Genomic DNA, 26,156 nt, shown 5'->3' on the forward strand with positions numbered 1-26,156 from the left:
GAAACAAACACGGCATTAGTTATGCTGAAACCTAGAGCAACTTTTATGGCCCAGGGGTGAGGTCAGCACCTTACCTTGCTCTGAAAGGAGGGGCAGCCAGAAGATGGAGCTGCTCAATTCCCCCACATACTGAGAAGGAACGCCTGTCTCGAACATCAGGAAAACCTTGGACGTGGGAGCCCAAACCCATCTGGACCGCACACTGCCAACTGCTGCAGCCAGCAGAGAACAGACACAAGTGCTCATTCAGCAGCTATCTATTTACGGGGAAAATAAAAATGTACTGCGCACGTGGTGAGGAGGAAGTCAGGGAGCAGACAGAGCTGTGGGACTTCCACACACAGGCGAACAGGACAGTGTGAGTGTACTGAAAGCTAGGAAGGAAACAAGACGCGCAACGTTCTACAGGAAGGCCTCCTCTGACTGCGGGAGAGGTGGGCACCGCAGCCCCAGAGAACCAGGACGGCAGAGGATCTGGAGCAGAGTTCTGGCCCGGCCCCACCATCACTGCAGCCGGCTCACTGCATGCCCTGTGGGGCTCTCAGCACAGCCTCTGAACCAGGAGAACCGTCCAGGCGGCCAGCAGCAGAGACGTGATGCCACCTTGGACAGAGAGCATATGGCCTGCAGCCAGTGTCTGAACTGGCTAGGGGGAGGGACACTAGCCGGGACGATGCGGGAGGCAGCTCACACCAACACATGAGAGCCCGGAGCGAACTCTCAGGAGTCTTGGGAGCCAGCTGTTAAACACAGCCACTGCTAAAAATGCAATGATAGAGATTCACAACAAGTTATATTGAAAACAGAGGTGATGAGGGGCACCTGGTTGGCTTGGTCAGTGGAGTGTTCAACTTCGGCTCAGGTCATAATCTCACTGTCTGTGGGTTCAGCCCCGCGTCAGGCTCTGTGCAGACATAGCCTGCTTCAGATTCTGTGTCTCCCTCTCTCCCTGCCCCTCTACCACTTACACTGTCTACCACACATAAACATTAAAAATTTGTAAAAACAATCAAATTTCATTAAAATAAAAAAAACAAGTGATGAAATACAACTCACCAATTCCCACCTACTTTCCCACATTACCATTATTTAGTTTTTTAATTTATTCATGACTATTTTATCCGCATGCTGAAAATGGTGTGCCACCAAGACATTTCTTCCCAACTCCATGTTTGCTGACATCATGTTAGTGGCCTGAAATCAACCCACAGTGGAAGTATTTATACCATGGAAATTGGCAAATACTACAAATCAGGGCTTAACTATCATGTTGGTGGCCTCCAGACCAGGAGTCTACAAACTCATAACTCATATTGGACTGCAGATTCAGTCTAATGCCTATTTTTGTAAATAAAGTATTTTTTCCATATTACCTATAAAATTCAAATAACATAAAATTAGCCATGTAAATAAAGTTTTATTGGAACACAGTTATATTCATTTATTTTCATACTGTCTGTGGCTGCTTCGGTGCTATAAATAAAGGCAGAGTTGTGATAGACTATGTGGCTCACAATATTTACCATCTGGGCCTTTACAGAAATAGTTTGCCAACACCTGGGGTTTAGAATTAAGAAAGTAATGGAGAAAATGTTGATAATGCAGATTAAATTAAAAGTGTGTTTTGGGGCGCCTGGATGGCTCAGTCAGTTGAGTGTCCGACTTCAGCTCAGGTCACAATCTCACAGCTTGTGAGTTCGATCCCTGCGTCGGGCTATGTGCTAACAGCTCAGAGCCTGGAGCCTGCTTCCGATTCTGTCTCCCTCTCTCTCTGCCCCTCCCCTGCTCCCACTCTCTCTCTTCTCAGAAATAAACATTAAAAAACATTTTTTTTAAATAATAATGAAAAATTTTTAAATGAAGTGTGTCATGCCTAGAGCCATTACATTAGGAATAGCACAAAACTAATGAGGAAATATCCTTCCAGTATTTGAAAACCATTATCTGATTCGGTATTAACATAAACAAAATTATCAATTGACAATCATGTCAGAACTATGTAGACTTCATAAACTGACTACAAATACAAAAGCACAGCAAAAACCAGCAAAAGCAATTTGTGAAACAATTGGTACATAGAACTGACAAGAGGATCATGTATTTTATTACTTGTGCTATCTATCCTACATATCAGTAAACTTACATGTGTATATATACGCATACTTTTTTTCCCGGTAAAGCCTGTTGCCAAACATTTACTGGCATACCACACAGTAAATTAGACTACATTACTTCAAAGAACTTGAAATAAAGTTTGAATGAACTAAAACCATTTGCATAATTACTGTATTTCAACATCACACACAGAGAAGAGGGAAGAACCTGGGTTCATTAGATATATGAATATCTAACGATCCTGCCAATTACTGAATGTTTACTGAAACACGGCTGTAAGTTTCATCACCTCCACATGCAAACAGAATTTCTCTACAGTGATTATCAAAGTCAAGCAAAATGATCCAACCTAATAAAAGGCTCATGGACATGGCACTCCCTTTTATAAAAATTAATACTATTTAACAAAGTCAATACAAGTTCATTATTTCACCCATTCCCTAATGCTTTATACTTCATTTTTCTTGTAATTACCTGAAGAATTACACTGACGAAATGTCACGCTCACGTTTTTCCCTCTAGTCCCACCTGCAGCTCCCCACGTGCGGACACCGCATTTCTACGCGTGCCGTAACATGAAAGCATCTGGAGGCAGTGTGACACAGCAGGGAGGGGATGGGACTCTTCACAATGAGCGGCCAGGAGAGGCCTGAAGGAGTCTGACGGTCAGGGATCTGAGGAGGGGGCCTGGGCAGTCAAGAATGAAGAGGAAAGTATACACTGAGGACAAAAGGGCCTGAGTCACAGAGCACCTGCTGATCATGATAGTAAGGAGTGGGATGTCTACTCCAAGAGCACAGGGTCTTAACTGGCGGAGTGGTGGGATCTGACATTGGTTTGGAAGCCACGAGAAGGAAGTGCCCCGAGAGGGAGATGGCCAGGCATACGCCAAAGACAGAGAATGGACATTTTGGCTGTAGAACCGCTAGGACTTACAGATGGACCGGACATAGTAAGGTGGTGAAGAGCAGGAAGCACCATGCACCAGGAGCTTAACAGAGCCAGAGGCATGACTCCACTGACTGTGATGAATACAATCCACAAATCCACCATGTCCTCTTTGTCCTGGTGGGCTGGACCCCAGTCCTCCGAGAGCATGAAGAACAGGACTGGTGGCCCTGACCAGAGTAAGCGCTGCGCGCCCCAGCTGTGAACCTCCTGGGTGTGCTTGAGAAGTCTGTCCCTCCTCTCTCTCGCTGCAGTGACACGGGCCCCGCACCCACTCCACATCCAACTGCTCAGGAGTTCTCGAGTGCTCTCCAGGCTAAAGCAGTCTACTTTTCTTTTCTTTTTTCTTTCTTTTTTTTTTTTTAACTGTTTAATTAAAAAAAAAACAACAACAGTGACTCAGGTGGTTAAGCACATCTGACTTTCGCTCACGTCATGATCTTAGGTTCATGGGATCAAGCCCTGCAGTGGGCTCCGTGCTGCTTGTGATTCTCTCTCCCTCTCTCTCTCTCTGTCCCTCCCCTGCTCACTCTTTCTCTCCTCTCAAAATAAATAGGCATTAAAAAAAATAAAGACAATGGAGCATAGGAAAAACAAAAACAAAGTGCTCCTACTGCCCCTACACAAGCGGTTCTCACTTTATCCAAAGCTCTGGTTTGTGTGCCTTTTCTGGTTGCACTTGGTTGACAAAAATGCTCCCTTCCTTCATCACGGCACGACCTGTCCATTTTCTACAGAGCCTTCCGGACTGCTCTTTGCAGCCCTATGCTCCTTGACTCCTCAACTGTACTGTTTCCTAAGCTGCCCCCATGCCGTTTAATTAATGGCATCAATAATCACAATCATGTGAATACATCTATTAACACTGTTATTAAAATTCATCACATACCTGTTAACAAACTCCTAAGAGTAAAATGACTAGATCAAAGGACACCAGTGGCTATGCCTCTCTCTACAAAAATACTGCCCGAAAGGGTGAAGTATGAAGTAGCTCCTGGACCCTGCCAGCAGGGTGGTATAGGATGGGGCGGGGAGAGTGGGAGACAGACTGGGGGATATAAAATAGCAACGGGGTAGCTTTAACACTAGTCTTGATTTCCTGCCAATGCCATTCTTCCCACACGTCTGAGTACCAGGTATATTTTCTGATTATTAATCACATCAACATCTCTGTCCGGTGATGTCTCTGAGCTCTTGGGACTTTTAATTTTGCATGCCCTTTCTCCATACAAAAAGGACATTCCTTCCTAAAGACGATTTCACACACAAATTCATAGTTTGATCACCTTCAGTTACAAATGCTATATAAAGGGATTCAGAAAATTTCAGATAAATTTTAATCCTGACTGGGAGTTCCAACCCAAGCACCTCTTCCAAAGAAGTGCGCCTTCCATTCTACCAGTCTGAGATTTTGTTCTACAATCTATTTCTTCCTGTTTCCCACCCCTAAGCAGCTTTTAGAAATGTGTAAAATTATGCAATGTTGTCTGGTAACTGCTCACACTAAAGGGAAGACTATCTTTGAGAAAGAACAGCATCTGTGAAAACCAAAGTTAAATATCTACAAAATCATCCAGGGGAATAATTGCCCATCCTCCCAGAAAAGTGGGGAGGGGCTTATACATACGTGTTCAGAGCCTGCTATGTACTCTTTACTATGGTAGGCCTTTTATGTTGTTCTCACTTTTTAACAAGAGCTAATTTGAGATTGACAGCAAATATTTAATGTGATTTGTCCAATGACAAATATCTCAGCGACAGAGCCACAGAGATTTGAATCTGGATCTGTGAGAAGTGAAATCATTTTGAGAAATACCAAATAAAAGCTGTGCTGTCTAGTTAACAATGGGTTTATAACCTACTGGAAACATGTATGCTGCCCTCTGCCCCCCTTCCCCAACTGATAGTGGAATCCCAAACCCTTAGACACCTTACTTCCTGGTTCTTCTTTCCCTGTCCATTTCGAGGGCTTATTTTCCGTGGCCTTTGCAATGAGCATGCACCAAAGAACTGAAGTCTCTGCATCACCTCAAAGAATGTACATGTGTTCCAATCAGACTTTTTGCCTTACATGGGACATAGGCGACTCCAGTAAGGCTGTAACCTCTTGTGGCACTCAGCCAATGAGAAACCAGGGGAGGGGCTTGCACCCTGGGAGATAAATTGCCTGTTGTAACAGTCCCCACTGTGCCAGTCCATCAGACACCTGCTCTTGTGAAAATATTGATTAAACCCTAGCCTCACTGTGCTGAGTCTCCACGTCTCTCCTTTGATTGGGTCAGTGGACTTATTTCTCACAGGTTCTAACTCCAAAACCCTTGCATACTAAGTACTTTTTTTAAAATGTTTTATTTATTTTTGAAAAAGAGAGAGAACATGAGCAGGGGAGGGGCAGAGAGACGGGGAGACAGCGAATCCAAAGCAGGCTTTGTGCTGAGAGCAGACAGCCCAATGCAGGGCTCAAACTCAGGAACCATGAGATCATGACCTGAGCCCATGTCAGACGCTTAACCGACTGAGCCACTCAGGTGCTCCTAAATACTTTTCTTTCTGTTCTTCATTCCATTTGTCCATCTGTCCATCTCTCTTTTTTACTTAGGAAGGAGGCTGAAAGGATACCTATTTGATTATTAACAGCATTAATCAACCCAGACTTAAATGAGAAGGCTTTCTTCTCCATAAGGCAAGACCTCATGAACGGAATGAATACAGCTCAGAGGATCGAGAGACATTAGAGACACCAAAGCTGTCTGGCTGGATAGCAGTGGAGACGAGAGGATGGCTAGCAAGGGACAGGAGCCCCATTCTGCACCCCTATGCCAGCTCAGGTGCAATCTCCTTCCCCACTTCCCATGTGGAAAAGGCAGTAGCAGCCCCAAGTCCTGACCCAAAGCACAAGTAATCTGAGGCCCTAGAAGTGTACTGTCCAATTCAGTTGGGCATTAAAATTAAACAAACTTAAAAGTCAGTTCCTTGGTCTTACCAGCCACGTGTTAGGTACTCACTACCCCCATGTGGCTCACAGCTACCTTACTGGACAGCACAGACAGAGACCTTCTCCATCAGCACGTGGTGCTCGGAAGCAAGCAAAGACCTCCACAGGGGTTCTCACACACCCCTCTCCTCTCCGCAGCGCCACAGTGTTGTCTCAGGATGAAAGCCAACGCCCTGAGGTCAGCTCTGCAGTGACCAGGTAACTAGCTACTTAACCTTATGAAGCCTCCAACTCATCTATGAAATGGGATAATACCTAGCAGAGAGCAAGAACACATTAACAGCTGATGCTTTGGTCCTCCTCTTTCTAGTAAGGCCCAAAGATTACACCAAAAGATCTTAAGGAGCTGATTTGTTTAGCAAGGCTGTTCACCAGATTGACTACGGTCCGGCCCCTCCCTGGCTGAACTCCCATCTGCAGGTCTATTATCACTGATAGGATTATTCTCCCTTTCTGCCGGCCTCACAAGGACAACCTCCCTCCCACTTTGGCTACCCTACAACAAACAGCACCCAATCCTTCATGGTCATCTAGGTGACTGCAGAGAGGCTGGGCACTGTCCCCCACACTGACGAGCTGAGCTTATCCAGACAGCACTGCCAGGTGATGGCTCCCATAGCCCCAAGCCACAAATAAAGAGACTGAGCCTCAGAAACATTAAGTGATTTGCACCAAGACCATGTTGACAGAGGCCAGAAAAGGAGCTGAAGCTGCAGCTCTCACAGCATAGCTGGTGTTCAGGGTTCAGAATCCCCTGCTGTGGGGAGACATCTTGGCCTGGGCCTCACCCAAGAGAGGGAGGAGATATATGCTCTCCAAACACCCTCCCCCTTTCCTGGGTCCTGTCACCAGCTTGCAGAATCCCCAGACTACCTAGAACTATGGGACACACATGGGACACGCTTACTGCCTGAGTGCTAACTATGCCACTACAGTTCCAAGAGAACCAACATACCATAGGAAGACCCCGAAAGGCTAGGCTGAGGTCTGGAGAAGGCCAAGTATAAGAGTCTCCTCCAGGGAACCAGCCATTCCAACCCCCACCCCAATACTCGTGAGCTGAGCACTGCCGTGCCCAGCCCCCACCAAACCTGAACTCTCACCTACACCCAACCTGATCCTCCCAAGCTAGGTACTGCTTGTGCTCATCTGTTGCTTGAAATCAGAGATGGACCCACATCGGCTCATAAACTGGTCACTGACTCTAACAGAATGAGCGGGCTCACTATGCACCAGCAAAAGAACCAAGGCGGTAGTGGGGACAGAGGTGCGACACAGGCACGTTAGACAGGTTAAAGGTGCTGTGGGAAAGATTAGACCAGGACGCCAGGAACAGCCAGAAGACAGACTCTTGGGATAGCTGGCATTGACCTGGCTGGGGGAGGCACCGTGGGCCCAGAACCCAGAGAGGCAAATAAGAAGGGAAAGAGGGAGGAAGAGGGAGGGAGGGAGGGGAAAAAAAGGAGGGCAGGGCATCCAGGTGTGGGCACACAAGCAGGTCAGGAACTGACTGCTGAGCAGCTGAGCTTGGCTGGAGCAGTGGGGGAAAGACAATGCCTGAGCCAGACATTGGGGCACAATGTGCTCGACTGATCCAGTCTAGACACTCTTGACTGCAAGTAACAGAGAAGGCAGCTCAAATGGGCCTCATCCAGAAAAGAAGGCAGTGGCTCACTTAACTGAAAAGTTCAGGGCAGGACTGTCTTAGGCCAGCTGGGTCATGGTGACCTAATCCTCCCTCAACTCTCTGGGCTGGTCTCGCTCCCGTGCAAGTGTTCACAAGCAGGAGACCCCAGCTGCAACCAGCTCGCATCTTCTCCCATTCATGTCTACCCCAACTACCCCAGCGAAGTGCTAAAACTTTCACAGGCTCTGATTGGGTCATGGGCCCATCCTCAAACCAATCACTGGTCAGGCAGATGCAGCCCCATGATTGGCTAGTTCTCAGTCTCTAATCACCGGATAGGCATGGACCAGAGGGAAAGGACGAACTGGCCCCTGGATGGGCTGCCCACTACCACGCCTGTGAGCTGTTAACCACCCTGTATGTCAGCACCCAGGGCACATCTGAACTGGGGCCACATCCCATTCTCAACAGCCTTCCTAAACAGTGAGTGTACAGCCTACCTGACCTCATCCAAGGCTGCAGGGTGAACGGTAGAATCAAGATTCCAGTTCAGTCAAATGACAAAACCCAAGTTTTTCTACTCAAAGACCATTTTCTCCACTATATGCTACCTAAAGAACTTGGACTTTATCCAGTCAGCCACAAAGCCCCAGCTGAGGGGATGAAATGTCTGTTTGGGGACATTCGCTCTCTGGCTGGTGTGGAGGAGAGAGCAGGCAGCAGACCAGCTGCTAAGCAGTTGCACTAAACCTCCCTGGAGATCCCATTTTTCAGGAAGGGGGCTGCCATGGGAGGCGGCCCCCAGGACAGCTCTGAATTAGCATCAGGAGTGGTGGCACCACCAACCACCACAGTGTGGCATAGCAAGGGCAGGAGGAAAGAAGGTGCCTCCACTTTGGAATGGGCTGCCTGCACATCCAGGGCAGCAGTCTGCTGGGGAGAGAGGCTTCAGGTGCGGCTGGAAGCCAGGGCTCTAAGACAGCTGGGGAACACCTGAAAGGCAGACAGGGTCTTGGGCAGTGCGGGTGAAGCCACAACACTCGAGGGTAAGGAGGCACCGTGGGCAGGGGGTTGGAGAGAACGGAATGGCCAACACAGCAAGGTGCAAGGGGGCCAGGGAATGATGGGCACTGATCAGCGTTAGGCCCTAGGCCTCGTTCACGCCTGCAGAAGTTCATTCAGCACCAACTCCACAGCAGGGAATTGAAAACAGCACAGTGACCCATTGAAGACAGTGACAAACACAAGGACATTCTTGTGCCCAAAGTCAGCTCATCTTACAAAGCAGATAATGTCACTTCCTATTTCCCAATTTGGGGAAGCCCACCACTTACCAGATAGAAAACCATGTTCACTGTAATCCAACACAGGAATGATATCCTCAGGTGATAAGCAGGTGCCCAGTCTCCTCTAGGAGGAGCTGACAAGCAGATTCACAGAAACCCTAAGACAGCCCTGGCCCCGCCCATTTCCATCCTGCCACCTGGGGTAACTACCGCAGTCTGGGAGCACCTATCTGTCTGAACTGCAGACCTGGTCTCTACGTGCTCCTCTTTGACTTCCTGTGGGCATGGCCATTTCTCCCAAGACCCCCTGCACCCCCAGGCCAAGCCAGAGTAATTCTCCAAGAGTTTTCAAACTGGAAGCAAGTGTGTGAATCCCTTCTTCAATGGCCTAGCCTTCAAAAGGTCAAACTCCAGAGCTGCTGCATTTCCCACCACATTGAAGAAGGCTGTCGACAAGGCAGGCAGACAGACAGACACACACACACACACACACACACACACACCCCCACTCTGACTCAGTGATGGGGTGAGGGAACTTACAAGCAAAAGCAGGGTATGCTCATATAACACTCAGGAGGGTGATGTTTCTTGCCCTTTGGTGAGAAGTTAGGCTCTGGCATTCAGTGACAGCACTGGCTTGTCAACCAATCTTCAAACTGAGAATTTTAAGTTTGAGAAGCTCCACTAACATAGAAGTGAAAGTGAAATAACCATTCACAAACTTTTCCCCCCATGATCATGCCTAAACTAAAACACGTGGTCCACTTCTGTCACTGCCAGGCTGCCAGTATCCAGCAAAGGGGGGACATCACCAACTTCAGGTGTTTGCTGAGAGCCCCACCCCCCACCCTGCTCCACCCTGCCCCACCCCAACAAACAGAGGGAAAAATGGAGAAGGCTGTGAAAGATCACCTGACCCCATGCTTCTCAGTTAACCTAAGGGGAAGAAGCCAGGCCCGGAAATGCAGGTACCAGTTTCCGGTTACTCAGGTTAACCAGAGAGAAGCGACAACCAAGAGGAAATGGACAGAACGATCAGATCTGAAGAGACCATCCAGTGCCCATCCATGCCTCTGAGTCAAGAGGACAGAAGCAGAGAACTCGGCTCTTGTCTGGGTCTCGGGTGCTGCCTCACAACCCCAGGGGGCCTGTGTGAACTCCGGCCTCCTGGACTGCACCACTTCCCCTGCCTGGGCCAAGTGCAGCACCAGGATTGATGACGGGGATGGGAGAATGAGCGGCACTGTGGTGGGCTCCCTTAAGACTCCCCAAGTGCTCGTCAGCCCAGACAGAATGAGGTTGAAGCTACAACCCGGCACCTGCCCTAACACAAGGTAAGAGCAAAGTACCCAAGTGTGACTATAGGCAAATCAGAGTCTGTGGGTGGGTGCTCAGAACCCCATGCTGTGACCTCATGTCATCCAAACCACTCCATTGCTTATTCCAGACCTTCCATCTCAGTTATACCCATTTTGTCCCTGGACCCAGGTCTCCCAGGCCAGCATGTCCAACTATCTGATGGTATTATCACATCAAGGAGGTGGTTAAACCAGCCTGCACATGGGAGACATTGTCGGTTTGCTCTCCATACCCTTGCCCCCTCCCACAAACTGGACTCTGATGTTTCCTGGGAGCACCCCCTCTCTTCCGGTCTGGTCTAGGTAGAACTAAGACCAGGGGTGAACCAATCAACGCAGCCTACTAATTCCATCAAAGCCCACAGATGGCATCAGGAAACGTGTGCTGGGACTTCCGGGGAGAGCATCACCTTGTCTTTCTTTCCCTGGCTGATGGCCAAAGAGGGTGAATCCCAAAGCTGCAGGGCCTAGAGGGAGGACACCCCACTGTGCAAAGGGAACACTACCAAAGAGATGGAACAAAACCAGGGTCTGACTCACCTTGGAGCCTTTGAGTGGCATAGGCCAATCAGCCCCTTCACATTTGCACTGCCTCTGGGGGAGGCTGGCCAACAGAACACTTGAAGCAAATGTGAAACAATCAGCAAAAAGGGTAAACTGTTCCTATTTTATATCCTACACATCACTGGCACTCGACCCCCACAGACAGCACTAAAAAGATGTGGTAAATAAAGTTGCGAAGTTCCTTCTGGAAGAAGTGGAGGGCAATTAACTACCTTGGGGATCACCAGGGGAAAGAGGATGTGGTCACCACCCCACATACCAACCTGAGCTGGGCCAGGGACGATGGCAAGAGGGGTCAAGAGAGCTGATGAAACTGGGGGGAAGGAACAAGGAGAACCCAGCCCCTCTGTGTGCAGGCAGAGCTGTGGCCAGCTTGGTGGATCAAGCGGTTACCCAGAGCCGAATGTGACCAGAGGTATGGGTAGGGGATGGGCCCGAAGGTACAAGTGGGGGCAGGGCAGTGGGGCCACCAGTGCCTGGAGGAGGGCTGCCAGACCACCTACGGGGCTCTCGTTGTGAGCTGTGGTCAGATACACCTAAGTCTTCCATGAGAGGACCCCAGAACCCCCTACCCTAGAGTCACTCCGAGCACACAGTGGATGAGTGACTGGGACCTCCACAGCAGCCATGAGGCCAACTCGCTACTGAGTATGGCCTGGAGGAAGCATAACCCATTTTCTGGCCCTGATGAAACCCAGGGAAGAAGAGTGTCCGGGGAGAGCTTGGTTTGTCACGTGACCAAAAGGGTCCCAAGGTAGCGTTTGAACAGTATCTCCAAGGTCCACAGACAGACAGAGATCTAAGATCAAGAGTCCTCTCTTTTCCCTGTCAGGGGTAGAAAAATAACAGCCAAGAAACAAAAAGGACAAAATGCTTCACACCTTTCCCTCAGCCAGTTCAAGAGAAAGCGCAAAGGATTTCAGGTACAACCTTCCTCCCTGCCTGGCATAAAAACATCCCAAAGACAAATCCAGCACAAAGACCCAAACTCTGGCAGGAGAGTGGAATGCTGACCTTGTACCCACTACTACCCTCTCTCAGGTGACCAGGGAGGTGGTGGCAGGTGGCTGAGGACTGGGCAGGGGGGAAGGATTCCCAATCCCAGTGTGATCCTTTCTAGCTGTGTCTGCTCAGTAAGTGCTGACAGATAACTCCCAAGATTGGCCCTTTTCACCGGAAGATCAACAAGCTTCCGAGCACAGGCTTGCCATGGAAGGTCCTAGAAACACAGGGTTAACTCATGCTCCACCACCAAGGAGCTGCAATCCCACAGAAAATGCAATCAACAAGACCTGGTATCAGCAGGAATTTTCGGTGCCTGAGGGAGACTATCCTGGATTAAAGCAGGAAGGTTTCAGGGAAAAGAGAACAGTAGGGATGACAGAAGGTCTCAAATGTGAGGTACAGAAAAATCCCAATCTAGGTGTCACACACAAACAAGGTTAGCCTCCAGACTGAAGTGGATGCTGTTTTGGTAAGACACAACTTCATTTCAAAGCATGACTAGTTCAAGAGTAGCTTCTTTCCTTGAATTTTCTCAAAAATCAGCTACTCAAAGTACATCTGTCATTATATGCAAGCTCCTGAATATTTTTTAAAGGTTTATTTATTTTTGAGAGAGCGTGATGCTCGAATTGGGAGAGGGACAGAGAGCGAGGAAAAGAGAGAGAATCCCAAATGGGCTCCGTGCTGTGAGCACAGAGCTGGACATGGGGCTTCATCTCAAGAACCATGAGACCGTGACTTGAGTGGAAATCAAGAGTCAGACACTTAAACCGACTGAGCCACCCAGGAGCCCCCTGAATATTTCTGATCACAGAAATGGATCCTGACAGGCAGAAAGTTAGGAGCCACTAGGCTAGAAGATTTCAAAGAGGGAAAGACTGTCAGAACTGGAAAGGAAATGGAAATACAAAATAACATTTAAAAACACTTCATGTTTGTGAAGTTAAACCTCAGAAGATACAGCAGAGTCCAAATTCCCTCCTGGGCAATTGCTTACAGAGGAGGCAGGACACTGCCGTGGCTAAGCCCACCACTTCGGAGCTGCCAGCGCCGGTGACAGGCCCAGAGCCTCTGCTGGACAGTGGAAACTGTTCATCTCTGCTCTCTCCTAAAATGAAGACGGAGCATCGACTTCTGGGACTAGTTCAGAGAGCAAACAGGACACCAACACTCCACACTCCACACTGCCTGGCACACACTAGGTGCCCTGTAGGCTGCGGCTGTCCCTTTACAGGCTCCAGTGGGTGGAGACCAGAAACTTCCTTGCAGGCCCAGGAGCATTCGGAGGCTCTCAACCCCACCTGCCTGGCAATGGCACCTCACCTGATAGGACCTTTCTCTTTTGTAGAAGGCTGCGCACACCGCCACAGAGCCTCCAGGAGCTCTTGGTCAGGAGTCTGGGGGTCCAGACAGAGGGCCCAGCCGTGTGTGCACACCCACTTGGCACTGGGCTCAGACAGCAATCAAGAGCTCCCCCAAGTGCAGCAGGGCCTCCCTCCAGGCACTCCTGCCTTCCCCTTCCATGTTCGCCTCAAAAAGCCACACACAGCGAACCTAACCCTGGGGTACAACAGCTCTTCAAATACTTGAAAGCAGACAGACGCCAGGTCCTTCACAGAGCCTGACACTTGTCCCCTTCCCATCCCACTGCTGAGAGGGCAACCTGTTCAAGGATTTGCCAGCGATTCCTCAAATTCTGCTTCCCTCAGGCCAGAGATGAACTAAGAACTGACTGCATCTGACTTTAAAACTTTTTACTCTAAAAACTCAAATTATACAGTGCTCTAGAAGTCATTTCATGCTCTTAAGAATTCTGAACTACCTTTGAATAAGACACATAAACAACTGCTCCATTTGGACCTCAGAGCTGTAGCTCTGTAAGGCCTCTCCCGCCCCGGATCCCCACCCTCCACCCCAGACTGCCCACGTGCACAGTCTCTCCCTGCTCCAGGTCCCTCCAGGGTAGCAGCTGGGTATCTCCAGGTCTGCACCCCCACACCCAACACCATACACAATTGCTAGAAATGTTTATTCAACTGCTGAGCCTCCTTTCTCGGCTTTACCACATTTCTCCATGAACAGTATGTATCAGGTGATGACCGAGACATACATGTATGGCCTCCTCAGACCTGGACCTCATTCGGAGAGCACTTTTATGCAAGAAATACCCGCCAGTTCAAGGAATCCCTGTGTCACTACTTGCTCAGTTCTGCACGTGTGCCCTGAGAGTGAAAAGGAGGAGGTTCAGATGGGGACTCCAAGTTTGGGCACTGGTAAGGCCAGGCTGAACATGCACTGCCTATGCAGTCACTCACCAAACCACAAACTCAGTCAGCCACTCCAACAACCAGCTGAGGGGTCCCAAAGGGACCAGACAGACTCAGGACAGCCTACCACAAGGAGGAAGAAAAGGGCACAACTTCTACTGACAGAGACAAAGCCTACAGCTTCCAGAAGGCAATTTACAGTGGGAGCTGGGCAGGAGACATGCCCACGGAACTGCAGTCACCTAGGGACTCGACTGAGGTCTGGTTCCGGCTAACCTGGAGCTCTGTCTGAGAAGAGGCCCGCAGGCCCCGACACTGAGGCACAGGTGAACACAACTCCTCTCTTTCACCGAACCTCAAGTGCCTGTCCTGCCACACGCAGCTGCATCTTGAGCCCAGGGGCCCAGGTGGCCGTGGAGTGAGCCTTCTTACAACTGTATCAGGACGAAGGCCCCTTCCCACAAGCTGACCTTGGGCAGTCCTCCAGGACTCTGTGACTTCCAGGCAGGACAACATACAATTAATGCCACTTCTGAGGACCATCAGACCTCTGTGAAGACAGAATGTAAAATCCACCTTCTTCTGAAGGAGAGAGTGAGTCAGAACAAGGACTTACCCCTGCATCACAAGTGACACTTATTACCTGCCTGTTTCCCAAAATCATAAAATGCCACACTGCTCTGCTCTCTTCACATATCATGGCCACATATGAAGAACAAAGACAGAAATGTCACTGCCATTTGGGCAACCAGAGTGATGGGAGAGAGTCCACGTGTTTAGATTTTATATCCTTTAACATGCTGGACAGATTCAGAACCAACATTCTTCCCTTGTGCGCTGTGTAACAGTCCTGCTTTCGGCTCGTCAACAGTATTTTAAGTTAACACCATGAGTGTTGTACTCCTGACGCAGAAAACAAAGACAGCGCACAAGACCCATGAAAAGTTCCACATCAGCTGGCAACTGCCACACCACGATCCGGTCTGGCCCAGGATCTGTCCCTGACAGAAACTGTAAGATGTTTCCAGGACAGGCTGTCTACCATCATCACCTTGGCAGATCTCTCACAGGTAAACCTAAACCAATTCGTAATCTCATGTAAACACATATAGGACAGACGAGGCTCCGCCTCTTTTCTTAGAGCTCAAGAACACTGCCCTCTCGGGCCCCTTTGAGAGCAGTGTGGTGGCACTGAGCATCAGAAGTACTGTGGCTGAAACTTCAGGTAAGTCCCTAACTTTAGGGCATCACCTCAAATTACGTCAGTAAGAAACAGAAGTGTCTTGTCCTCTCCTGACCACGGGAGGCACCCACTTAAATAGCACCTACTGTCAGGATGCTGTTGGCTTCTCCGCCTGCAGGAAAGGGAGATCGGCTGCTCACCCACCTCCCTTACAGGACTGCACGGGGGAAGCAGGAGACCCTGGGCAAGTGCTGCAAAGTCAGGTAAAGCATGTATCTCCGTGTCGAGTTCTGATATCTGTGAGAATTTTGTTATTTTAGCTCACACAATGCACCTCGAAGGAAAAGAAAAACCTTTTAGAACAACTCATGCGAGCCTCTGCTACCCCTTCCAGAATCTGAGCCCTGGACCCAGAAGGAGCTTTACTGGTGCACACACCAGGTCCCGGTCCCACTTTGTAGATGAGGACCCTGCAGCCCGGAGAAGCTAGCTGGCGTTTTAATCTTCACATTTCCTAGGAGAAATTTCATTCTTGAGTGTGTGTCTCTCTGCAGAGGCCCCCTGGTGACCTCCCCTTGGCGCCTGATGTCTGCGTAACTGTAAGAAAGAAAAGCCGTTCCTGAAGTTTCCTGCCAGAGCGCCTAATCAGTGGGAGGCCTCTGTGCAGACATCTTGGGCAAGTTCAAGTCCCCTTTATCCCCAGTGCCTTCTCTGGCCTCTCCCTGCTCTGATTACAGAGATGCTCACCTGCTCTGTGCAAGGCCTGCCTCATGCTATATTCAACTTGTTATGGGGATGCAGTATCCACTCCCCTGTCTCAGACCTATTCTCAGATGCCAGACTAATATCCAAGCTCCCCACGGTTCTAGAGCGTTCTGAATGAGAATATTACAAGACTAAACTTCAGCGCATATGGCAAGAAGGATGCGAGGGTTCAGTCAGTTTAACCAGCATGTAAGCCCTCTAAAGCGCCTAACGCTCTGCTCTGGAGAAAGAAGACAAGAAGCAAACCCACATTCTGGTCCAGAAGGCAAAGCCTGAACTTCCACGAAACATGGAGTGCCCAGTACCAACGATAAGTTCATCACCTGCTGAGGAGACCGACTGGGTGGACGGACTCCCAATTTCTGGGCAGAAGGCAAGCATGGCCCTTGACCGTCCCCAAGATTAAGCGGGAAGAAACATGCACACTGCACTTCAGAGATTTTCAACACCCTGGCTACATACACCACAAGGAAGAGTAAGGCTCAGATTGTCCTGAAAACCTGTTAGTCACTTTTTGAACAGAGTGTAGAGGATTTACTTTATTACTAAGTTCGCAGAAATTATTAACTCAGAGCCTCCTGTTGCAGAAATTCAAATACTCCGGAGGCTAGAACTGAGAACACAGAGACAACTTTCCTCTTAAGGACTCCTTTGTCAAGGAGAGGGTCAGTAAATGTTACTTTGTTACTTCGCTCACTTCTCAGATAGTTGTGGATGTCAGGTCAGCTGCCCCGACATTGAGTTTTAAAGCAAAAGCTAAGTTTGTTAACCATAATTGCATGCCCGTAAAGGTAAGCATTACATGACACAATTCCCTGTCGCTTCTCTCAGAAGAGGTTTAATTTTAGTGTTGGCTCTTCAACACTGTCCCCATTATTTTTTTCCATGAGCATCTTAAATATGTGTCAACTATCCCGAAGTGGAGTTCATAATTGGTCAAGGTAGAGAAAAGCAGCTGGGTGGTCCCATGCCTTCTTGGAGCTACTTCACATTCACCTGAGCCCTGATCAATCCAGAGAAACTGCAGGATTATGGTCACACCACCTCTGTCAGCAACCTATTCTGCCACGGCTCCAGTTTCTAGATGGGGTTTGCTTCAAGCCACGCTCCTGTCAAAAGATTCTAACAACACTCACGGATGGTCACTGGCAATGGCAGCATTTAAGTAAGGCGCTTTCCTCATCTCTCGTATTCAGAGACTGTTTCCCAATTCCATCCACTGCGCTCACACTAGTAGGACTCTACGTGTACCCATTCCTGGAGTCCTCCCAGACAAGCCATATGACAGGTGAAGCCCGTGCCATTACAGCAACCATGGGCTTCTACGAATGTAGCATGCTAAATGTAAACATGCTAAAATACAAAAATCTGAGATTTGTCTCCTTCTCCCTCTTCTGGCCAGCCCCCCGTTCCTCCTCACCCTCCTGTCCCCCTAGGAACCCTTTAGATTACAGCCTTACACAACACTGGAACCCCTGAGGCCACTGCCCCATCTGATCTACACCATCATGACCGCGTGTCAAAGCGCCTCCTGATCCCAAAGCTGTCCTAGGTGGTATTAAGGATCAGTGCTAATATCTCAGCAACCTCTCAGGTCCTCCAAAGGCAGAAACTCTGGACAAAAGATGCAGAAGTCACCAAGCTTACATTTTTCGTGCCACTAGTTTTATTCTCTAATATTTCAATCTTTGGAACTGCAGCGGCTCCAGTTACTGCAAAAAATTCTGGAAGGTTTTATATAGCTTGTGCCTACTCCACCCCCAAAGTCATAACAAAAATGTATACAACATTTGTTGAAGACAATTACCACCAAGTCGATCTTAATGGAGCCGGAAGACTAGGGATAAGAAGATTACTTAGGACACAAAAACCAAAGACTTACAAAGACCATAACTCCTCAATTTCTACTAAAATTATACAAGCCAATGTGAATTATTCTAAAAATACCGGGCCCAAAGCACCATGCTAGGAATAACTAGTCAAGGTAATATAAAGGAAAAACAAAAATCCTACAGTCAGAAAAACCTGAGTTACCTGACCCTAGACAATTTTTTTCTTGGACCCCCAGCATATTACAAAGTGATCTCAATGGCCACTTCCTGGTCTCCCAGAAAATGCAGGGGCTCACTTCATACATGGATGCCACATCTTCCTACTGCTCAACATGCTCCTGCCACATGAGAAAATGACCCCTGCTGCCAACAATCCCTTAGAGAAAATATGAGAACACTATGAGCTTTCCCCTCCACACACGAAGGGGGGCAGATAAGATCCCTCTGCAAACAGTAGCCTCGGTGGAGGACCATCTAAGAAAGCAACACCCTGGAATTGAACCTGACCCTCTAGGTGACAAACCACCAGGCCCGGACCCTCAGGTGGGGGGAAGTAATAGCCGAAGGAGAGGTCTTGTAGGGACAAGAAAGAAAATAATCCCCTCTGATTCACACCAAAAAGCGGCTCTGGCTTGGTCACAGACGCAATGGGCATTTAGGCCCAGAAAGGCAACAGGAAGGATCCCACCCTCACCACGATCATCTACCGTCGGCAACGGGCCCAGGAGGGACCCGGCAAAGCCATGTCCACTCGCAGAACCAAGGGGGGGGGGGCCTCTCCACGCGCCCTGGGCACCCAGCTAAGGGCAAAGTAGGCTGGCGGGGGTTCCCTCTGAAGCCAGAAAGATGCTTCCAGCCGGGAGAAAAGGAAAGGACGACTTTCCTGATCACCCAGAAGGCCGAGACACAAGCGCCACAGGCGCCCGAGTCATACCCCGGACACCAGTTGCTCCACAGCCTTTCTCCCTCCCCTCCCCCCCGCCGGGAGGACTTCCCGGGGGTCGCGGGTCCCCGGGGAAGGGCAAGGCGGGTGAGCTCCGTAAGGAGCAACAAGGGTCGTATTTCTGGACCGGGAGAGAAGGCAAAGCTCTGGCCTCAGTACCCGTCTGCTCCCTACGCCCAGGCCGCACGGAAGCCTCGGCCTCACGTACCAAGCGCTACCAGACTGACTGACCTGCCCCCGGCTCGGGCCCGTGGGGCGAGAGACCGGGATGGCAGTGGCCCTCGGGGGCAGGTGGGCGTCAGGCGGGTTCCCCGGAGCCCGGCGGGCGAGGGGCACTGAGGAGGGGGAGGGTCCCGGGCCCACGCGGCCTCAGTCCCGGCCCGCGCACGGGTTCTTACGTTGCTCTGGGGGTCGATGGCCTGCAGCAGCCGGTCCCTGATCTGCTGCGGAGACGCCGGAGCCGCTGTCATTGCCTGGGCGAGGCGGGGGGGAGCGGCCGGGCCAGCGGGCGGGCGGGCTGAGGCGGGGGACGGGGGTCACTCACTCGCCGGCCTCCAGGAACGGAGCCTCATGTTCCCCGCGGCGCCGGGGGAGGTGGGGGCGCGCGGGGTGGCGGAGAGGGGAGCCGGGGCTCGGGCCCGGGGCGCCACCGCCACCAGAGGAGGAGGAGGAGCCGCCGGAGCCGCTGCCGCTGCTGCCGCCGCCGCGAGAACCAAACTCCAGTGAGCTGCCCCAGCGCGGAGCACTCTGGGTAACCCGCGCCGCACGCAGCGTCGGCGCCACGCTGAGGAGGTTGGGAGATGGGGCGGGCGGAGTCGCCGGGCCTAGGCGGGGCCTCGCGCGTGCCCCGCCCCCCCCACGGCTCCCCACGCATGCGCGCGCAGGCGCACTAGTCCGCCACCCTGCCCTGCCCACTGCCCGACCAAGGGAGCCGTTGAGAGGCAGTTGGGCGGGGCAACGGCCGCAGCTTGGAGGCCCCGCCCCCGGGTGGGCCTTGGGGAGCTGAGGTTTCCGACGGAAGCGCGCGCGGCGCGCGGAGTCCCTGAACCTGGGCACTCCAGGCGGCCGCCTGAGGGTTGGCGGCGGAAGAACTCTTTGGGGAGAAGGTTTCCCCGTACCGAAGGAGGTGACGGGAGTCGCGGGCGGGAGAAGTTGCCACCCTGCCAAGTTTTCCAAGTCTGGGGACCCCAACCCCTCGATCGCCGTTCCTGGAGATGAGGGCGACAAATCCACGTTGTGATAATGCGCGCGTAAGGGTCATCTTGGAGACGCAGAGGGACGCCCCCACCCCTTAGAGGGCGGGGGTCTGCAGTGCTTCGCGTACTGGGATCACCAACACAGAAGACTGCAAAGCGCCTCTCGGGGAAGCCGTCACCCCAGCTAGGAAAGCCCTAAATCAGCCCCGTGAGCCCTCCGACCCCAACGTTGCAAACGTGTGTCAACACCAGAGTTTCTCATCCTGGGCACCAGTGACGTTTGCTGCCGGATCACTGTTGCAGGGGCCGTCGTGTGCATTTTAGGACATTCAGCATCCTGGGTTTCTCCAGTCAGGTCAACCAAAAATGTCCCGTCATTGTCAGAGGTCCTCTGGCGGGCAGAACGTCCCCTGTTGAGAACCACTGGTTTAAAAACCCACCCTGCTTTGCATGAAGATGCTGGAAAAATGAAACCCTCATTTTCTGAACCAAGCATTTCACTAAGGAAGAAATTGAGGCCCAAGATCACCCAGAGTTACAGGTCAAGCTAAGAATTAAATGTCAAGTCTAGGGAGACTCCTTCCCACCTCCACTTTTACTGCCTTTTTTTCACTGCTCTCTGCTCTCCTTGCCCCCCACCCCCTCCCGCCCCAGCGCTTTCTGGAAGCCTTGTTAGAAATACTGTTATGAGAAGGGGTGAAAAGGCAGGCTGAGTGGATTATTAGGCACAGCCTCCGGAGAAATAACTTTTTTTGTTGTTACAGGAAGACCTAGATTTAAAGCAGGAGAGAGGCAGCTGATGAGAACCACACACACGCCTTGGATCCGTGCTACACCTGTTATCTTGCATTTGTCATGCTTCTGGGAAGCGTTTTTATTTGCACAAACGGCTGTTTCTGCACGTGGTTGTGGCTGCTTCCTTCTGCACATGTGAAAAGTTTTACATCACACTTGTAGGAGAAAATAAACATGGGCAGAAAAACTTTTTTAATTTACTCCCTCTCCCTCCTCGAAATAGGCGCTTTGTGTACATGGTCCAGGTTGGAAACCAGCCCATTTGGAGGTACTCTTTATCTCACCTCAGATAAGCAAAATAAACTAGCTCTCCCCCAAGCATATTCCGGTCCTGCCTTTCAATTTCTAACTCAGATGTACAGTATCTTATTTTTGAATCAAAGATCACATAGACATGTGCAATTTGTTGTGCATGGGCCAGGTCATTTAAGGAAAAAACTAGAAAGCACTCAACTTACCTGCCCTTTTTAAAACTAGGAAGCAACACTAAGATGACTTGAGTTCTGCAAGGACACTGACTCTACTCAGTACCCCCATTGCTTATTACATATTGTGAAATAAGTGGACGAGCATCTCACCAATACAGGATGACTGTATACACACACCCAGAGGTATTCTGTTCAGTTCCATAGATGTGGCACATGGTGGGGCTCCATAAACATTTAACAAATGACTGAAATATTATTATAATACTATATACACATTAGGATGCACATAGACACACAGATGAATATATATATAGTTTTATTCCACAGTTAACATATATGTAGTGGTAAAAATTAGATCGCCACTCAATGGTAGTCTTGAAAACGTCAGCTTCTCTTCGGTCCAGGAGAGATGCTACAGTTCACCTAGCAAAAGTAGTTTTAGGAGCCTGAGTATAAGGCTATAAGCATCCTCGGCCAAGCTTGGTGGTAAAAGGACTGGACTCGTTTTACTGTAGTGGCCCACGCCGCTACAGCAAGGACATCACAGAAGGAAGCTGTGACCAGGCCAACTCTTCCACAGCAATGCCACACGGTGGCAAGTAATAACAGCAGGGACTCGCCCTGCCGACTCATTCCTGAAGTGAAAGGAGGCTGTACCCCCTTTAGACACCTACACCCCTGGGAGCTGCCCAATTTAAAGTTATTGGACTTACCCCAAGGTTATGTGAGGCCTTCCGTGAATAACAGGAAAAACGACTGTGAGTAAACCACCACCCTACTTGCACCTCCCTTCGTTCCCTCTGAATTTAACATCTGGTGGGGATTTTTAAAAAATACTCTCCTCTATTAGCTCCTGCAACCCAAACGATGATCTCAGAAGCACCTAGAGATGGGCTTGAGTTCTGCTTCGCTTTGCAGCGAGTCCTGTTTATCCTAAAAGTGAAACCAATTTCAGTTGGTTTTGAATGGTCCCCTGAAAGGTCAGAGCTTTCAGCAAGGGCTTCAAAGACAGACAAGAGAACTCAATTTCACTATGGCTCCAAGTAGGGGAATATACAAAGGCACATTAATGGCACAAAGCCTGCTCTGGAGGGTCTAGTTTTGTAGCCAGGCACAGCCTGTTTCAGGTTGGGGGCCCAGTAATACAACCCCATAATTGTGTGGTCCGAGCATGGCCGCAGCAACACCAGGGAGGGCAAAGGCGTGGTGGACAGGAATACTAAGACAGACGCTGGACAGCATTTCCATATATTCTTACCCTTTGACCCAGTATCTCACAACTTCTAGAAATGTATCCAAAGAAAGCAATCAGATGCAAACAAATGTGTACATATGGGGAAGTTGATGGCAGCATCGTTTATACGGGTAAACAGAAACAACGCAGTGTTCAGTAAAAGGAAAGTATGTAAATACATTAGGGGTTGATTCATGCAAATGGGAAGGTTAAGGACAGGAAGGAATCACAAGATTCTCTAATTCCACCTGGGTAGTGGTCTTGTCTTATGATATATGCAACATGTAGAGATTCACCACGATGTACATGACACTTTCAAATACATAAATATATACAGACCAGTGACAGATATCTAGCCGCTGAAATCACTGCTGACCAACATGGATTGCTCCTGATTTCAAAGTAAATGTTAAAAGGCAATATATAAACTATATACATTACGATATTAATTTTGGTTTTATAAAAATATGTATACATCATGCACATGATGCACAGAAAAAAATACTGCAGGGAAAGAAGCCACAATGTTTACAGCCGTTATCTCTGACAGGCAGAATGCCAGGTGGTTTTTCTTCTGACATTTGTGCCCGAAGTTCCCCATTTTCTAGAATGAAGATGTGGTGCCTCCCTGTCCTCTCATCCAGTGCTGGGGTTATTCTGACCTCTACTAGCCTCTAGCCGTCATCTTTGGACTTGGATACAAGCTAATCGGAAGCATGCCCATAATCTCCAAAATCCTAAACGCCAATTTGCTATCAGGCCTCCTGATGGATGTCCATCTAAATCCTAACAGTCTGTTTTGCCCACTGCCCCAGTTTTGAATGATCCTCAGTAATAAAGAGAGTAACATTTATTGAGTCCCTACTAAGTATCAGGTTCCACACTGAGGCTTTCTATGAGGACCCAGATGAACCCCTTTGGACAGTCAGGCCCCTGTGTCAGTTCCTCCTCTAGACTCGTGGTGGTGGTGAGGGGTGGGGGTGGGGGCGCGACAATCTGCTCTAGAGAATGCAGTAGAACCACACTCTGCCTGGTCTAGGTTAAAGCTTTAAGAAGGCCTAGCAGTTACCACCCAAGCCAGGAAATCCCCAAGAACACTGAAAATCTACACGCATAGGCTCATACGGGTAAGTGTCCACAGCAGGATTACTAATAGGCACAAGGTACAAACACCAAATGCCCATCAGCTGGTGAACAGATAAATGAGACATACATGCAGGTACTGGAATATTATTCAGCCATGAAAAGCCATGGTTATTCAAACCACCAGAGAGGCAGCACCCACCTTTGCAGTCATGATCTAGTGACTGTGCCAAAAGGCAACCTGGCAAGAGCTAGTGACCCAAGGCCTCTGTAAAGGAGAACAAGGTTCCTGGTGACAGAGAACATGGAGCTCATATGCCTAACCCCAGCAGGCCGGGACATCTTGGGTGAGGTGCCAGGCATGTGAGTTGAGAAGGCCTTGGGGCTCAGAGCTGGCTTCACTGTCCCCCAGCCAATTTCCTGCACAAAGAACTGTGACTCAGTAATAGAGGTTTCTAAGCCACTTGGTACCAGGGTCATTTGTTACTCAGGGCTAGCTAACAGAGACAGGGTTGCTAATGTAATCCTCAGGTGACACATAAGGAAGATCCTGAGCTTAAACAGGGAGGAGAGGGGCACCGGGTGGCTCAGTCGCGTCCGACTTTGGCTCAGGTCATGATCTCACAGTTCATGGGTTCGAGCCCCATGTTGGGCTCTGTGCGGACCGCTTGGAGCCTGGAGCCTGCTTCGGATTCTGGGTCTCCCTCTCGTTCTGCCCCTCCCCCACTTGAGCTGTGTCTCTCACTTTCAAAAATAAACATTTTTAAAAAGTTAAATAGTGAGATGATTTGCACACAGCCACTTCGCCAATGGTGCAGCTGGGAATTCCGAGCTGGGTCTTTCTGATTCAGAACCATGCTTTCTGGCCCTCATCTTACTTAACTCCTCTGCCCCTTCCGCCTGGGGTTTGTCTTTGGCCATGAGTCTCCTGTGTTTCTGTCCTCTCCCAAACTCATGCCCTGTCTCATTCTTCTCGCCTGCTGACAGCTCTCTCCTCCGACCTGCTGCACACACATGTCCACGCAGCTTTTCTTTTAAGCTTTAATTACCTTTTTCATTACGTGGACCTTCAGCTAAGTACAGGGTAATGAGTAATCATACATAAAAACAACACAGTGCACATATTCTTAACACATACACTTAGGCACAAAGAAAATAAAGGATCAATCTGTCTCTCTTTTGATTCCACTTTTCCACTACTGCCCATACTTTTTTCTAGTAGCTGTGGGGAACACTCCTATAGATCTCTTTCAGTTACCTTTAATTCTTCAGAAGACAGACTAGGTAAATACGCTTGTGAAACTGTAAAACCGATTTTGTCGGCTTCTGGTTTATGGTCATAAAATTATTCTCGCCACTTTTTATTTTTAAAAATTTTAATATTTATATTTGAGAGGCAGAGACAGACAGACAGCCCAAGAGGAGAGGGGCAGAGAGAGATGGAGACAGAACATGAGGCAGGCTACAGGTCCTGAGCTGTCAGCACAGAGCCCGATGTGGGGCTCCAACCCACAAACCGGGAGATCATGACCTGAACCAAAGTCACCTCTTGCCTGAGCCACCCAGGCACCGCTTTCTTTTTTCTTTTTTTTTTTAAAGACCTCCAAAAATTTGCCAAAATAGTGTTTCTGAAATGTTCAAATAATCTCATTACTTGGTCAGGTGACCTAAATCATTTGTTAGAGGCTATGATGTAGCGTGTATGTATACATATGTATATATTGTACATGCAATAGAGAGAGGACATATTGTAGTTTTCTCTCAAGTTACTCTCATGAGGCAACAAAATAAGATCAGGAACTGTTCAAATGCTCTAGTGAATGATTTTAATAACGTTTCCTTTAAGCATCTCCAGAAATAAGATCAGATCATCCTTTCTTCCTCAGTAAAGGAACTGCAGGATAAGTCCATTTATCATAGCCTTTTCTGTCCCAGATGGCTCCGGCTAACAGACCGTTTGCATCGTCTTGTCCGCTGCTATAAAAACTCAGGGACCTCGCCTCACATAAACCCTTGGCCTTGTGAGCACCCCCACCATGGTCACACGCCACACATCACATGCTGAAACATGCCACGTCCATGCGCCCGTGTTCCCAGCCAGCCTTATTCCTCACCATCCCTAAGTCGGTTTTCTCCACTCCTGTCGCACTGGTCACCTAGCTATCCAACTAGGTGGCCTGGTCCTTGCTCCTCAGAGGAGTGACCTGGCTAAAGTCACATGACTGGATTTTGGACAGGAATACGACTCCAGCCCAGAGCTCGGGGGTCCCAGACTGGCAGAGAAACACATGAGTCAAACAAGGTGCAAGCCATTCCCTAAGCAGACAAGGACCAAGGGACTGATGTCAGAAAGCAACCAGGAGCAGACAGACGCAGGCAGGAGCCACAGCAAAAGGCCCCAAACTGGCCAATGAAATGTCTCAGAAACAAAGGCGCCGTGTTGCACCTCTACCCAGAAAGCAACGTGATGAGAGGGAAAATGCTCCAGAAAATACGCCCTGTGAACACTGCAGGCTGTATATACAGAGAGGA

At 49.5% G+C, this 26,156-nt stretch overlaps 1 protein-coding gene and 1 long non-coding RNA gene across 3 annotated transcripts in view; one reads left to right on the top strand and one right to left on the bottom strand.

Annotated features, from left to right (window-relative positions):
- The window catches only part of MED26 (mediator complex subunit 26), a 51,427-nt gene extending 31,783 nt beyond the window's left edge, over positions 1–19,644 (bottom strand). The window contains exon 1 of one of the 2 annotated variants that reach the window (XM_029916094.1): positions 19,287–19,644. In XM_029916094.1, the coding sequence (XP_029771954.1) occupies positions 19,287–19,358 (72 nt within the window). In that variant the 5' untranslated portion in view covers positions 19,359–19,644. The remainder of the gene's footprint in view (positions 1–19,286) is intronic. The other variant, XM_029916096.1, reaches the window with a different exon arrangement.
- Positions 19,645–19,846: 202 nt separating this feature from the next.
- LOC115273792 lies at positions 19,847–21,200 on the top strand. The gene is made up of 2 exons (XR_003900952.1): positions 19,847–20,625; positions 20,849–21,200. It is a non-coding gene; the product is annotated as an uncharacterized LOC115273792 (long non-coding RNA).
- The last annotated feature ends 4,956 nt before the right edge of the window (positions 21,201–26,156 follow it).

This window comes from Suricata suricatta, chromosome 12 (genome assembly GCF_006229205.1).
Source record: "Suricata suricatta isolate VVHF042 chromosome 12, meerkat_22Aug2017_6uvM2_HiC, whole genome shotgun sequence".
NCBI lineage: Eukaryota > Metazoa > Chordata > Mammalia > Carnivora > Herpestidae > Suricata > Suricata suricatta.